The 15540-nt window shown below is 44.1% G+C and overlaps 1 protein-coding gene across 1 annotated transcript in view; it reads left to right on the plus strand.

The window, feature by feature from the left end:
- Positions 1–8975: 8975 nt before the first annotated feature.
- LOC112073235 (SR-related and CTD-associated factor 4) overlaps positions 8976–15540 on the plus strand; it is a 62835-nt gene continuing 56270 nt past the window's right edge. The window contains exons 1-6 of the mRNA XM_024140564.2: positions 8976–9149; positions 10144–10227; positions 10352–10396; positions 10585–10746; positions 11568–11885; positions 12290–12463. Of these exons, the coding sequence (XP_023996332.1) occupies positions 9120–9149; positions 10144–10227; positions 10352–10396; positions 10585–10746; positions 11568–11885; positions 12290–12463 (813 nt within the window). The 5' untranslated portion in view covers positions 8976–9119. The remainder of the gene's footprint in view (positions 9150–10143; positions 10228–10351; positions 10397–10584; positions 10747–11567; positions 11886–12289; positions 12464–15540) is intronic.

Consider the following 15540-nt stretch of genomic DNA (forward strand, 5'->3'; position numbering starts at 1 on the left):
TGCAGTATAACATAAGGGTGTATAGACCAGTATAAACATAAGGGGAGTGTATAGACTAGTATAACATAAGGGTGTATAAGACTAGTTTATAACATAAGGTGTATAGACTAGTATAACATAAGGGTGTATACATTATATAACATAAGGGTGTTATAGACTAGTATAAACTAAGTTGTATTCACTAGTATACATATAGGGTGTATAGACTAGTAATAAACATAAGGGTGTATAGACCAGTATAACATAAGGGTGTATAGACTAGTATAAAATCATAAGGGTGTTTAGACTAGTATAACATAAGGGTGTATAGACTAGTATTACAGAAGGGTGTATACACTAGTATTAACATAGAGGGTGTATAGACTAGTACAACAAAAAGGGTGTGTAGACTAGATAACATAAGGTGTATAGAACTAGATAAACATAAGGGTGTATAGACTAGTATAACATAAGGGTGTATAGACTAGTATAACATAAGGGTGTATAGACTAGTATAACATAAGGGTGATAACACTAGTAATCGCTCCTCTTTCACCCCAGCTGCCAAACTAACCCTGATTCAGATGACCATCCTACCCATGCTAGATTGCTGTGTTGTTGTCTTAGATCTCTTTTTATGTAGTGTTATGTTGTCTTTCTTGTCGTGATGTGTGTTTTATTCCTATATTTTTATTTTATTTTCTATTTTAAATCCCAGGCCCCCGTCCCCGCAGGAGGCCTTTTGCCTTTTGGTAGGCCGTCATTGTAAATAGAAATTGTTCTTTACTAACTTTCCTAGTTAAATAAAGGTTAAATAAAAACAAAATAAAAATAGTATAACATAAGGGTGTATCCACTATTATAAACTGGGTGGTTCGATACCTGAATGCTGAATGGCTGACAGCCGTAGTGTATCAGACCGTATACCATGGGTATGACAAAACATAATTACACTACATGACCAAAAGTATGTGACACCTGCTCGTCAAACATCTCATTCCACAATCATGGGCATTAATATGGAGTTGGTTCCCCCTTTGCTGCTATAACAGCCTGCAGTCTCTGGGAAGTCTTTCACTAGATGTTGGAAAATTGCTGTGGGGACTTGCTTCCAATCAGCCACAAGAGCATTAGTGAGTTCGGTCACTGATGTTGGGCAAATATGCCTGGCGTGCAGTCGGCGTTCCAATTAATCCCAAATGTGTTTGATGGGGTTGAGGTCAGGGCTCTGTGCAGGCCAGTCAAGTTCTTCCACACCGATCTCGACAAACCATTTCTGTATGACCTCGCTTTGTGCACTGGGGCATTGTCATGCTGAAACAGGAAAGGGCCTTCCCTAAAGTTGGAAGCACAGAATCCTCTAGAATGTCATTGTATCCTGTAGCTTTAAGGATTCCCTTCACTGGAACTAAGGGGCCTAGCCCGAACCATGAAAAACAGTCCCAGACCATTATTCCTCCTCCACCAAATTTTACGGTTGGCACTATGCATTGGGGCAGGTAGCATTCTCCTGGCATCCACCAAACCCAGATTAATCTGTCGGACTGCCAGATGGTGAAGCGTGATTCATCACTCCAGAGAACGCATTTCTACTGCTCCAGAGTCCAATGGAGGCGAGCATTAAAACACTCCATCTGACACTTGGCATTGCGCACGGTGATCTTAGGCTTGAGTGTGGCTGCTCGGCCACGGAAACCCATTTCATGAAGCTCCCGATGAACAGTTCTTGTCCACATACTTGTGTATATGTACTGTGTGTTGATAACCAGTTTATAATAGTAATAAGCCACCTCGGGGGTTTGTGGTATATGGCCAATATACCACGGCTAACGGCTGTATCTGGGCACTCCGTGTTGTGTCGTGCTTAAGAACAGCCCTTAGCCATGGTATATTGGCCATATACTACACCTCCTTGGGCCTTATTGCTGAAGTGTAACACTGGTGTGACAGTGGAAAAGGAGCACATTTTTTCCCCCCCAGACATTTTTATGGACAGATTCAGAATTGAGATAAGTGTGCAATATTGACTTCCATGTAAATCATTAACTTATGTCAGACTTGTGTGGTTCTCAAGTCAGAATACAGCCAAGTGTGCATACTTTGGAAAACAGGGTTCACTTGTAAAATGGAGACCTCATTATTGTGCATCTGAATGTTGTAAAATATGTTGTCAATGACACATACAGCTGGTAGCCAATGTTACATACAGCTGGTAGCCAATGTTACATACAGCTGATTGTCAATGTTACATACAGCTGATTGTCAATGTTACATACAGCTGATTGTCAATGTTACATACAGCTGCTTATAATAGTTCTGAAGAGTTTAAGTCACAACTTCATCAAACCACATCACTGTCCCAAATGCCATATCCTGCCGTTGTGTCCTTGAGTAAAGCACTTAACCCTTAAAACTGTTATTTGGACGCTACATTGGCTGCCCTCTGCTCCAACGTGTGTGTCTTTCAGAGGGGTTGGGATAAAGCAGAAACCTGATCAATCAAATATTCTCCATCAGATCACAGATCAGGCAGAATTCCTTCATGATTTCTTGAACTTTTTGGAACTGAGCTCTGCCCAGAAAATAAAAATAAATAGCATTAAACAAATGCAAGTGGGAAACTATTTTCCAATTCAGTGAGTCCCAACAATTAGCTTGATCAGTTATCCCCCTTTCAGGTTCTAGGCAAAGCATCATACATGCTCATCTGTCTGTAAAACATAACCTGAAATACACAATATTGAGGAACTTGATGGAATGAGACTGAAAGGAACATTTACTTGGTTAGACTGACTGAGCGGGACATGAAAGTCAAAATGACAAACAGGAATCCCACAAAAGCAGCCAGACTGATCCAGAATAGGATCAAGTCTATCAAGTCTGAAGAGTTGACAATGTTAGTATCGCTGCATTACACTAAGGCTTCATCCCAAATGGCACCCTATTTCCTTTGTAGTGCACTACTTTTAACCAGGGCCCTATGGGAATAAGGTGCCTGTCACGTTCCTGACCTGTTTTGTATTTGTTTTAGTTGGTCAGGGCGTGAGTTGGGTGGGTTGGTCTAGGTTTGATTTTCTATGTTGGGATTTTGTGTTCGGCCTGGTATGATTCTCAATCAGAGACAGCTGTCAATCGTTGTCCCTGATTGAGAATCATACTTAGGCAGCCTGGGTTTCACCTGTGTTTTGTGGGTGTTTGTTCCTGTGTCAGTGTTTGGGCCACACAGGACTGTTTCAGGTTAGTCACGTTTATTGGTTGTTGTATTTTGTAGTGTTTGTTGTTTTTCCATTAAATAATGAATACTTACCAATCCGCATCTTGGTCCGATCCATGCTCCTCCTCGTCTGAGGAGGAGAACGACTACGACAGCCGTTACAGAGGCTGTGTCTAGTCATGTTATAGATGGTGGTGTAGATCTTGGTCCGATCCATGCTCCTCCTCGTCTGAGGAGGAGAACGACTACGACAGCCGTTACAGTGCCATGTGGGACACACCACTGCACACTAAGACCTCATCTCAACTATTCATGTAAAAGTAAAACAATGAGTGGCTCATAATAATGACGCAGGAGGAGATGGCTGCCGTTTTACGATCCCCTAACCAATTGTGCTAATTTGTGTGTTTTTTTCACGTTATTTGTAACTTATTTTGTACATAATGTTTCGTGTCTTAAGACCTGAAAAGAGCTTCTAGATATCAGGACAGCGATTACTCACCCAGTACTGGAGGAATACTTTTTCTTTAACGAGTCGGACGGGAAGGATTTACTTCAGACGCCCGACAAGGCCCCCATCCCCGTCATTTGCAGGAGAAAGAGACAGAGGTATCGGGGACAAAGGTCTGGGTGCCTTGTAAGGATAAGACGGCGAGTGGGTAATCTCACTTTACCATCGGTCCTATTAGCCAATGTACAATCAATGGATAATAAAATAGACTAACTACGACCACCTATATCCTACCAACAGGACATTAAAAACTGTAATATCTTATGTTTCACCGAGTCGTGGCTGAACGACGACATTAATAACATACAGCAGGCGGGTTATACATTCTACCGGCAGGATAGAACAGCAGCCTCTGGTAAGACAAGGGGCGACGGTCTATGTATATTTGAAAACAACAGCTGGAGCACGAAATCTAAGGAAGTCTCGAGGTTTTGCTCGCCTGAGGTAGAGTATCTCATGATAAGCTGTAGACCACACTATCTACCGAGAGAGTTTTCAACTATATTCTTCGTAGCTGTCTATTTACCACCACAAACCGATGCTGGCACTAAGACCGCACTCAATGAGCAAACAGAAAAACGCTCATCCAGAGGCGGTGCTCCTAGTGGCCGGGGACTTTATGGCAGGGAAACTTACATCCGTTTTACCTAATTTCTACCAGCTTGTTAAACGTGCAACCAAAGGGAAAAAAACTCCAGACCATCTTTACTTCACACACAGAGATTCGTACAAAGCTCTCCCTCGCCCTCCATTTGGCAAATCTGACCATAATTCTATCCTCCTGATTCCTGCTTACAAGCAAAAATTWAAGTAGGAAGCACCAGTGACTTGGTCAATAAAAAAAGTGGTCAGATGAAGCAGATGCTACGCTACAGGACTGTTTTGTTATCACAGACTGGAATATGTACCGGGATTTTTTCCGATGGCATTGAGGAGTACATCACATCAGTCACAGTGACCGTACGTACATACCCCAACCAGAAGACATGGATTACAGGCAACATCCCCACTGAGCTAAAGGGTAGAGCTGCCGCTTTCAAGGAGCGGGACTCTAACCCTGAAGTTTATAAGAAATTCCACTATGCCCTCCGACGAACCATCAAACAGGCAAAGCGTTAATAGATGACAAAGATTAAATCGTACTACACCGGCTCCGACGCTCGTCAGATGTGGCAGGGCTTGCAAACTATTACAGACTACAAAGGGAAGCACAGCCCTAAGAATATTACTCCTGCTTATTATGAAGAAAAAATACATCTATTTAACTTTGTAAACTAAAGGTGTGTTGTCACGATCGTCAAAGGGTGTGAAAAGAATCAGACGCAGAGAGAGAGCCGCTTGGAAAAAACTATTCCTTTTACTGCTTAACAAAATATGAAGCCCGAACATACAGGGCGCAGAAAAACACTTGCAACAACCCAAAACACAACGCACGTAACAAAAAACAATCCCGCACAAAACAAGGGCGGGTCAAACTCCTAAATATAGGGAAGCTCATTACGTAACAAAAAAACCACAGGTGCAAATAATCAGAAAACACAAACAGACAAACGAAAAAGGGATCGGTGGCGGCTAGTAGGACGGTGACGACGACCGCCGAGCACCGCCCGAACAGGCAGGGGAGCCAACTTCGGCGGAAGTCGTGACATGTGTTTAGAATTATTTTTGTTGTATTAATGCTATTTAATCTCTCCTCAGACTAATATTATTCTGTTTGTCCTGTGGGTACCTTTGCCACTGTTCCACCCCTTGTGTATTGCGCTGTCATGGTGTATTTGCTGCCCAGTGACACAAGCCTACCAGTCAAGCTAAATTACTTCTATGCTCGCTTCGAGAGCAAGTAACACTGATACATGCATGAGAGCGTCAGCTGTTCCGGACGACTGTGTGATCACACTCTCCATAGCCGATGTGAGTAAGACCTTTAAACAGGTCAACATTCACAAGGCCGCAAGGCCAGACAGATTACAAGGACATGTACTCCGAGCATGCGCTGACCAACTGGCAAGTCTCCTCACTGACATTTTCAACCTGTCCCTGACTGAGTCTGTAATAACAACATGTTTCAAGCAGACCACCATAGTCCCTGTGCCCAAGAACACTAAGGTAACCTGCCAAAATGACTACCGCCCCGTAGCACTCACTTAGGTAGCCATGAAGTGCTTTGAAAGGCTGGTTATGACTGACATCAACAGTACCATCCCGGAAACCCTAGACCACTCCAATGGACTAAAGGAAAAGGAGGACCAAGCACGCCCCCGTTCTCATCGATAGGGCTGTAGTGGAGCAGGTTGAGAGCTTCAAGTTCCTTGGTGTCCTCATCACCAACAAACTATCATGGTACAAACACACTAAGACAGTCGGGAAGAGGGCACGACAAAGCCTATTTCCCCTCAGGAGACTGAAAAGATTTGGCATGGATCTTCAGATCGTCAAAAGGTTCTACAGCTGCACCATCGAGAGCATCCTGACTGGTTGCATCACTGCCTGGTATGGCAACTGCTCGACCTCCGACCGCAAAGCACTATTGAGAGAAGTGTGTACTGCCTAGTACATCACTGGGGCCAAATTTCCTTCAATCCAGGACCTCTACACCAGGCGGTGTCAGAGGAAGGCTGTACAAATTGTCAAAGACTCCAGTCACCCTAGTCATAGACTGTTCTCTATGCTACCGCATGGAAAGTGGTACCAGAGCGCCAAGTCTAGGTCAAAAAGGTTTCTTAACATATTCTACCCCCAAGCCAGAAGACTCCTGAACAGCTAATCAAAGGGATACACAGACCTCTCTTTTAATTTTTAAAAATGTATTTCACCTTTATTAAACCAGGTAGGCCAGTTGAGAACAAATTCTAATTTACAACTGCGACCTGGCCAAGATAAAGCAAAGCAGTGCGACACATACAAGAACACAGAGTTACACATGGAATAAACAAACGTACAGTCAATAACACAATAGAAAAGTCTATATATAGTGTGTGCAAATGAAGTAAGATTAGGGAGGTAAGGCAATAAATAGGCCATAGTGGCGAAATAATTACAATATAGCAATTAAATACTGGAGTGATAGATGTGCAGAAGATGAATGTGCAAGTAGAGATACTGGTGTGCAAAGGAGCAAAATAAAACAAAAAACAATATGGGGATGAGGTAGTTGGGTGGGCTATTTACAGATGGGCTATGTACAGGTGCAATGATCTGTAAACTGCTCTGACAGCTGATGCTTKAAGTTAGTAAGGGAGATATGAGTCTCCAGCTTCAGTGACTTCATTGGCAGCAGAGAACTGGAAGGAAAGGCGGCCAAAGGAGGAATTGGCTTTGGGGGTGACCAGTGAAATATACCTTCTGGAGCGCGTGCTATGGGTGGGTGCTGCTATGGTGACCAGTGAGCTGAGATAAGGCGGGGCTTTACCTAGCAAAGACTTATAGATGACCTGGAGCCAGTGGGTTTGGCAACGAATATGAAGCGAGGGCCAGCCAACGAGAGCATACAGGTCGCAGTGGTGGATAGTATATGGCGCTTTGGTGACAAAACGGATGGCACTGTGACAGACTACATCCAATTTGCTGAGTAGAGTGTTGGAGGCTATTTTGTAAATGACATCGCCAAAGTCAAGGATCGGTAGGATAGTCAGTTTTACGAGGGTATGTTTTGGCAGCATGAGTGAAGGATGCTTTGTTGCGAAATAGGAAGCCGATTCTAGATTTAATTTTGGATTGGAGATGTTTAATGTGAGTCTGGAAGGAGAGTTTATAGTCTAACCAGACACCTAGGTATATGTAGTTGTCCACATAAGTCAGAACCGTCCAGAATAGTGATGCTAGATGGGCGGGCAGGTGCTGGCAGCGATCGGTTGAAGAGCATGCATTTAGTTTTACTTTCATTTAAGAGCAGTTGGAGGCCACGGAAGGAGTGTTGTATGGCATTGAAGCTCGTCTGGAGGTTAGTTAACACAGTGTCCAAAGAAGGGCCAGAAGTATACAGAATGGTGTCATCTGCGTAGAGGTGGATCAGAAACTCACCCGCAGCAAGAGCGACATAATTGATCTATACAGAGAAAAGAGTCGGCCCGAGAATTGAACCCTGTGGCACCCTCATAGACTGCCACAGGTCCAGACAACAGGCCCTCCGATTTGACACACTGAACTCTGTCTGAGAAGTTGTTGGTGAATCAGGTGAGGCAGTCATTTGAGAAACTAAGGCTTTTGAGTGCCGATAAGAATGCGGTGATTGACAGTCGAAAGCCTTGGCCAGGTCGATGAATACGGCTGCACAGTATTGTCTTTTATCGATGGCGGTTATGATATCGTTTAGGATAATTTTAGAAAGAGAGGGTCCAGATTATCTAACCCAGTTTATTTGTAGGGGTCCAGATTTTGCCGCTCTTTCAGAACATCAGCTGGATTTGGGTGAAGAAGAAATGGGGGAGGCTTGGGCAAGTTGCAGAGCTGTTGACCGGGGTAGGGGTAGCCAGGTGGAAAGCATGGCCAGCCGTAGAAAAATGCTTTTTGAAATTCTCGATTATCGTGGATTTATCGGTGGTGACAGTGTTTCCTAGCCTCAGTGCAGTGGGCAGCTGGGAGGAGGTGCTCTTATTCTCCATGGACTTTACAGTGTCCCAGAACCTTTTTGGAGTTTGTGCTACAGGATGCAAATTTTTACGCTGCTGCTACTCTCTGTTTATTACCTATGCATAGTCACTTTAACTCTACCTACATGTACATATGACCTCAATTACCTCGACTAACCGGTGCCCCCGCACATTGACTCTGTACTGGTACCACCTGTATATAGCCTTGCTATTGTTATTTTACTGCTGCTGTTAAATTATTTGGTTCTTTTATTTTTTACTCATCTATCTTTTACTTAACACTTATTTTTCTTAAAACTGCATTGTTGGTTAACGGCTTGTAAGTAAGCTTTTCACTGTAAGGTCTACCACACCTGTTGTATTCGGCTCATGTGATTTGATTTCTATGGGGTGGTTTATCTTGGGTTTGTGAAGTATCACATAATTTTCTTATTTTCTTTTTACAGCTTTCTTGTGTTGTCCACTACCCTTGAAATCCACATCGATCTTTATGATTAGCATCATTGATTTATCGATTTATCATCATATCGCCATCCTCAACTTCTGAGAAACACTTGAATAGCAACCTGACCCCACTGCTCACCCCTGTGGCGTGTTGTTGCAGCAATCCAGTCCTGGCCTCTTCTAGTCTGTCTCGCGAGAATTTGGTTCTGTGTTCCCGAGACGTGTTTCCCTCGGAAACGTTTTGGCCACACCTATTATCGCAAAGCGGATAGATGGGTTAGCAATGCAAGCGAATGTTTGCGACTACATAAACATAGTCAGCTAAATGAACGCGTATTATTAATTTAAAACTGTAATTTTGTCGGCATATCAACATATAATTATGGATTCCGTCAACGCTTTCAACTTGGAGGTAAAACACGAAGCTGTCGGTTAGCTAGCTACGCAGCTATTCTGCTAGCTAATCTAGCTAATGTTAGCTAGTTGAACTGTCGATGTATTGTCCAAATATGTCATAATTTAGCCAACTGTGTGTCATGTTACTAAAATGATGGAGCCCAACAGAAGGACAATGTGTTTATTAAATGTAATAGCAAATCAAACGTTAGCTAGCTAAGCTACCCACTTTTCGACCTTCCAATCTACAACTCAAAAATGATTAACGTTACGCAGCTAACGATAACAATCTAAAAGCTATCATGCAAGATGATGGCGAACTTTGCCCTTCTTGTTGACCTAAGAAGATGGAGCATGAACCTCAAGAGTTTTCTTGCTCAACTGGTCTGCGATTAATGTATAACTCATGCCATAAACTGCTGATAGTGTGAACGCTATTGCACGGCCAGTTTTCTGTTTTGTTGTGTTGATAGGGTCGGCTTGTTATTGACAAATACGCCAATGGTGGCTAATTTAGCTAACTAACTAACCTGAGTTGGTTTTGTTGTAGGAAATGCAGAAGCACATGGTTATGTCACTAAAAGTTTGATAATGTTAGTTGCCCAGTTGTTTCTATGTAAAAAGTTGGTTATGTCTTCCTGAAAAATACAACGTTACGTGAATATAACTAAAGTGTTATGGGGTAACGTTAGCAAGCGTTATTATTGTTAGATAGCTGTCTTCCTCTTGCAGGTGACTAACGTTAGCCGTTTATTTTTTTAGCCTAATCAGAAATATGCAGTTTTCCCTTTCTTCACGTTGTGTATGTTATTCTTTATTTGCACCATGTGTTCAGTGTAGAGGCATCAGTGTTTCCCCCCCGTGAACACGACCTGTCTACCCTCAATCCCTCAGTTCTGGTCTAACTGCTTATAAAAACAAATGTGCATTTGGGATTTATGTGGAGTCTGGATTAGATGACCTCGTTTAGGTGCTAGCTAAAAGTACTCTTCGTTTTCCTCCTTGTCCAGTTATTCTCCATGATTGACATGAAGCCTCCGATATCACGAGCAAAGATGATGTCAGTCACTAAATCAGCAATAAAGGCTATCAAGGTAAGTTCGGCCAACATTAGAGCAACGTGTGTGAGTGTTTCTCATTGGGAAATTAAATATGTCATTTATTTTAATGACAAAATGTGACATTTGATCCTGTTTCCACTTCTTGTCCCCCTCTCAGCTATACAAGCATGTCGTCCAGATTGTAGAGAAGTTCATCAAGAAGGTAAGTCATGGAAACACAACCAAGGAACTATTATCAATAGGGGGTCACTTTGCTTTCAGACAATACCAGTAGCTTTCAAAAGCATATAACAAAAGCAAACTTTTTTTTTTTACCCTTAATGTAATTTTGTAGACCAGTGATAATGTGGAAAGACCAGTGATGATAACATCTGTTACTTGTTACTCCAGTGTAAGCCAGAACTGAAAGTTCCTGGCCTATACGTGGTGGATTCCATTGTCCGACAGTCCCGACACCAGTTTGGAGTGGACAAGGACGTCTATGGACCCAGGTTCCAAAAGAACTTCACTCAGACCTTCCAGAACCTCTACCTCTGTCCACACGATGACAAGGTGGGTTATTACTGTAGCTGTTTCAGGGATGCAGCGATAACACACTAATCAGCGGTTAAATCATTGATGTTTGTATACATTTTTATCAACGGTCAAATCATTGATGTTTGTATAAAATTAATCAGCGGTTAAATCATTGATGTTTGTATAAAATTAATCAGTGGTTAAATCATTGATGTTTGTATAAAATTAATCAGCGGTTAAATCATTGATGTTTGTATAAATTTAATCAACGGTCAAATCATTGATGTTTGTATAAAATTAATCAGCGGTTAAATCATTGATGTTTGTATAAAATTTAAGCAGCGGTTAAGTAGTGGATGATTGTATTTAATTAATCAGGGGTTAAGTAGTGGATGATTGTATTTAATTAATCAGGGGTTAAATAGTGGATGATTGTATTTAATTAATCAGGGGTTAAGTAGTGGATGATTGTATTTAATTTAATCAGGGGTTAAGTAGTGGAGGATTGTATTACATTTAATCAGTGGTTAAGTAGTGGATGATTGTATTACATTTAATCAGCGGTTAAGTCGTGGATGATTGTATTACATTTAATCAGGGGTTAAGTAGTGGATGATTGTATTAAATTAATCAGCGGTTAAATCGTGGATGATTGTATTAAATTAATCAGAATTTGGGTCGGGTGTGGCTGTATTGTGTCGGGTGTGGCTGTATTGAGCTGATACAAAAATTAAGAGTTGAAACCTTACTCTTTCTGATATTCTTAAGGGCCAACTAAAACAACATAACTGTAAACCTCTCTCATTACGGATTCTTATTCCTCCCCTTTCTGTCTCCCTTTCCCTCTCTCCCTGCAGAGTAAAATCATCCGTGTTCTCAACCTGTGGCAGAAGAACGCTGTATTTGAGATGGACATCGTCCAGCCCCTGTTGGACATGGCTGCTGGCTCCTTAGTCCCTGCTCCCTCCCCCGAGGAGGACCCCCAGCCCCAGGTGCCCAGTGCCTCTATAGCATCAGTCCAGTCCCCAGTCTCCAGTTCTTCCATAGCAGCAGCCCTGCCCCAAGTCTCCAGTGCCTCCATAGCAGCAGCCCTGCCCCAGCTCCCGCCACAGCTCCAGAACCCTGAGGCCCTGGCTGCCGTGGCACAGCTTTTCCAGTCTGGACAGGGACACGAGGTGAGAGCTATATAGAATGAAAGTATGCATCACAATACCAGGTCAGCCATGATGAGTGCACCCATAGAGATCCTGTATTCTGTTTCCTACTTCTGTGAAGTTAAATTGCCATTGTCAGTGGTTCTATTCCAGTTATACTCATTCTAAGTATTTTGTTATAGTTACACTATTACACACTACTAGCTCATATACCCCAGAACAACATGACTGTGACAGAAATTCACCATTGCTCTTTCTTGACCAATCCATTTGGCTGTTTACTGTAAACTAGTAAATTCTTCTGAAAATAAAGTTCTATACCAGCCCAATAAAGGATAAATGCATAGTATCTTGCTTGTCACCAAGGTAGTAACTGATTGGGTGGATTAAGTGTAATTCTGCTGTATTCCTTCCTGTCTGTCCAGCTTCAGAAGATCCTCCAGAGGTTCCAGCCAGGGCAACAGACTCCACCTATGGTTCCCAACACCGTGGCTGAACAGAACCACCCTCAGATGGTCCAAGGCCAGCATAATACACACCATCCACTGTTGAACACACACCAGACACATCCTACGGAGCAGAAGAACTCACTAGCTAAGGTAATGCATTTTTGTACTTTTGGCATATTTTTGACCAACAGACAATTTAAGAGGCTTAATCTAACAGGACAGCTTTTGATTTCTGATTTATTAGGATCGTAATTAGCGACAACTAGTCTTACTGGGATCCAACACATAAATATATTTTTTTGTATGTCACATATCAAATTTATTTCAAGCCCTTTTTACATTAGCAGATGTCACAAAGTGCTATACAGAAACCCAGCCTAAAATCCCAAACAGCAAGCAAGGAAGATGTAGAAACATGGTGGCTAGGAAAAACTCCCTAGATAGGCAGGAACCTAGGAAGAAACCTAGAGAGGAACCAGTCTGAGGAAGGTGGCCAGCCCTCTCTCTGTGCCCGGGTGGAGATTATAACAGTACATGACCATTAAGGCCCAATCATTCTTCCGGATGTTCAAACGTTCATAGATGACCAGCAGGGTCAAATAATAAGCACAGTGGTTGTAGAGGGTGCAACATGTCAGTACGTCACAAGTAAATGTCAGTTGACTTTTCATAGCCGAGCATTCAGAGGTCGAGACAGCAGGTACGCTAGAGAGAGAGTTGAAAACAGCAGGTCTGGTGAACATGTCAGGGTTCCATATCAGCAAGCAGGTGAAACAGGAGCAGCAGCACAGCCGGGTGGACTGAGTACAGCCGGGTGGACTGAGTACAGCCGGGTGGACTGAGTACAGCCGGGTGGACTGAGTACAGCCGGGTGGACTGAGTACAGCCNGGGTGGACTGAGTACAGCCGGGTGGACTGAGTACAGCCGGGTGGACTGAGTACAGCCGGGTGGACTGAGTACAGCCGGGTGGACTGAGTACAGCCTCAGTCCGAGGCATGGTCCTACTGCTTAGGTCCTACTGGAGGGGGGAGAGAGAGAGAAATAGAGGGAGCATACTTAAATTCACACAGGACACCAGATAAGACAGGAGAATTACACCAGATATAACAGACTGACCCTAGCCCCCTGGCAGCATAGTTACTGGAGACTGGGGGGGGTCGGGGACACTATAGCCCCGTCCGACAATACCCCCGGACAGGGCCAACCAGGCAGGATATAACCCCACCCACTTTGCTAAAGCACAGACCCCACACCACTAGAGGGATATCAACAGACCACCAACTTACTATCCTGAGACGAGGCTGAGTATAGCCCACAAAGATCTCCMCCACCGCGCAAGACCAGACAGGAGATCATGTCAGTGATTCCACCCATTCAAGTGATGCAGGGACGGCATGGCAGAGCACTAGAAAGCCGGCGACTCAGCCAATGTAATAGGATCAAAGGCAGAGAATCCCAGTGGAGAGAGTGGAGCCGGCCAGGCGTTGACAGCAAGGGCGGTTCATCGCTCCAGTGCCTCGCCGTTCACCTTCGCACCCCTGGGCCAGACTACACTCAATCATAGGACCTACTGAAGAGATGAGTCTTCAGTAAAGACTTAAAAGGTTGAGATGGAGTCTGCGTCTCTCACATGGGTAGGCAGACCATTCCATAAAAATATAGCTCAATAGGAGAAAGCCCTGCTTCCAGCTGTTTGCCTAGAAATTCTAGGGACAATAAGGAAGCCTGTGTCTTGTACGTGTAGGTATGTACGGCAGAACCAAATCGGAGAGATATGTAGGAGCAAGCACAAGAAACCCAGCCTAAAATCCCAAACAGCAAGCAAGGAAGATGTAGAAACATGGTGGCTAGGAAAACTCCCAGATAGGCAGGAACCTAGGAAAAACCTAGAGAGGAACCAGTCTGAGGAAGGTGGCCAGCCCTCTCTCTGTGCCCGGGTGGAGATTAATACAGTACATGACCATTAAGGCCCAATCATTCTTCCGGATGTTCAAACGTTCATAGATGACCAGCAGGTCAAATAATAAGCACAGTGGTTGTAGAGGGTGCAACATGTCAGTACGTCACAAGTAAATGTCAGTTGACTTTTCTATAGCCGAGCATTCAGAGGTCGAGACAGCAGGTACGCTAGAGAGAGAGTTGAAAACAGCAGGTCTGGTGAACATGTCAGGGTTCCATATCAGCAAGCAGGTGAAACAGGAGCAGCAGCACAGCCGGGTGGACTGAGTACAGCCGGGTGGACTGAGTACAGCGCGGTGGACTGAGTACAGCCGGGTGGACTGAGTACAGCCGGGTGGACTGAGTACAGCCGGTGGACTGAGTACAGCCGGGTGGACTGAGTACAGCCGGGTGACTGAGTACAGCCTCAGTCCGAGGCATGGTCCTACTGCTTAGGGCCTACTGGAGGGGGGAGAGAGAGAGAAATAGAGGAGCATACTTAAATTCACACAGGACACCAGATAAGACAGGAGAATTACACCAGATATAACAGACTGACCCTAGCCCCCTGGCAGCATAGTTACTGGAGACTGGGGGGGGTCGGGACACTATAGCCCCGTCCGACAATACCCCCGGACAGGGCCAACCAGGCAGGATATAACCCCACCCACTTTGCTAAAGCACAGACCCCACACCACTAGAGGGATATCAACAGACCACCAACTTACTATCCTGAGACGAGGCTGAGTATACCCACAAAGATCTCCGCCACCGCGCAAGACCAGACAGGAGATCATGTCAGTGATTCCACCCATTCAAGTGATGCAGGGACGGCATGGCAGAGCACTAGAAAGCCGGCGACTCAGCCAATGTAATAGGATCAAAGGCAGAGAATCCCAGTGGAGAGAGTGGAGCCGGCCAGGCGTTGACAGCAAGGGCGGTTCATCGCTCCAGTGCCTCGCCGTTCACCTTCGCACCCCTGGGCCAGACTACACTCAATCATAGGACCTACTGAAGAGATGAGTCTTCAGTAAAGACTTAAAAGGTTGAGATGGAGTCTGCGTCTCTCACATGGGTAGGCAGACCATTCCATAAAAATATAGCTCAATAGGAGAAAGCCCTGCTTCCAGCTGTTTGCCTAGAAATTCTAGGGACAATAAGGAAGCCTGTGTCTTGTACGTGTAGGTATGTACGGCAGAACCAAATCGGAGAGATATGTAGGAGCAAGCAAAGCCCACGTAATGCTTTGTAGGTTAGCAGTAAAACCTTGATCAGCCCTAGCTGATAA

Source organism: Salvelinus sp. IW2-2015, unplaced genomic scaffold (genome assembly GCF_002910315.2).
Source record: "Salvelinus sp. IW2-2015 unplaced genomic scaffold, ASM291031v2 Un_scaffold2192, whole genome shotgun sequence".
In the NCBI taxonomy this organism is placed as follows: Eukaryota; Metazoa; Chordata; class Actinopteri; order Salmoniformes; family Salmonidae; genus Salvelinus; species Salvelinus sp. IW2-2015.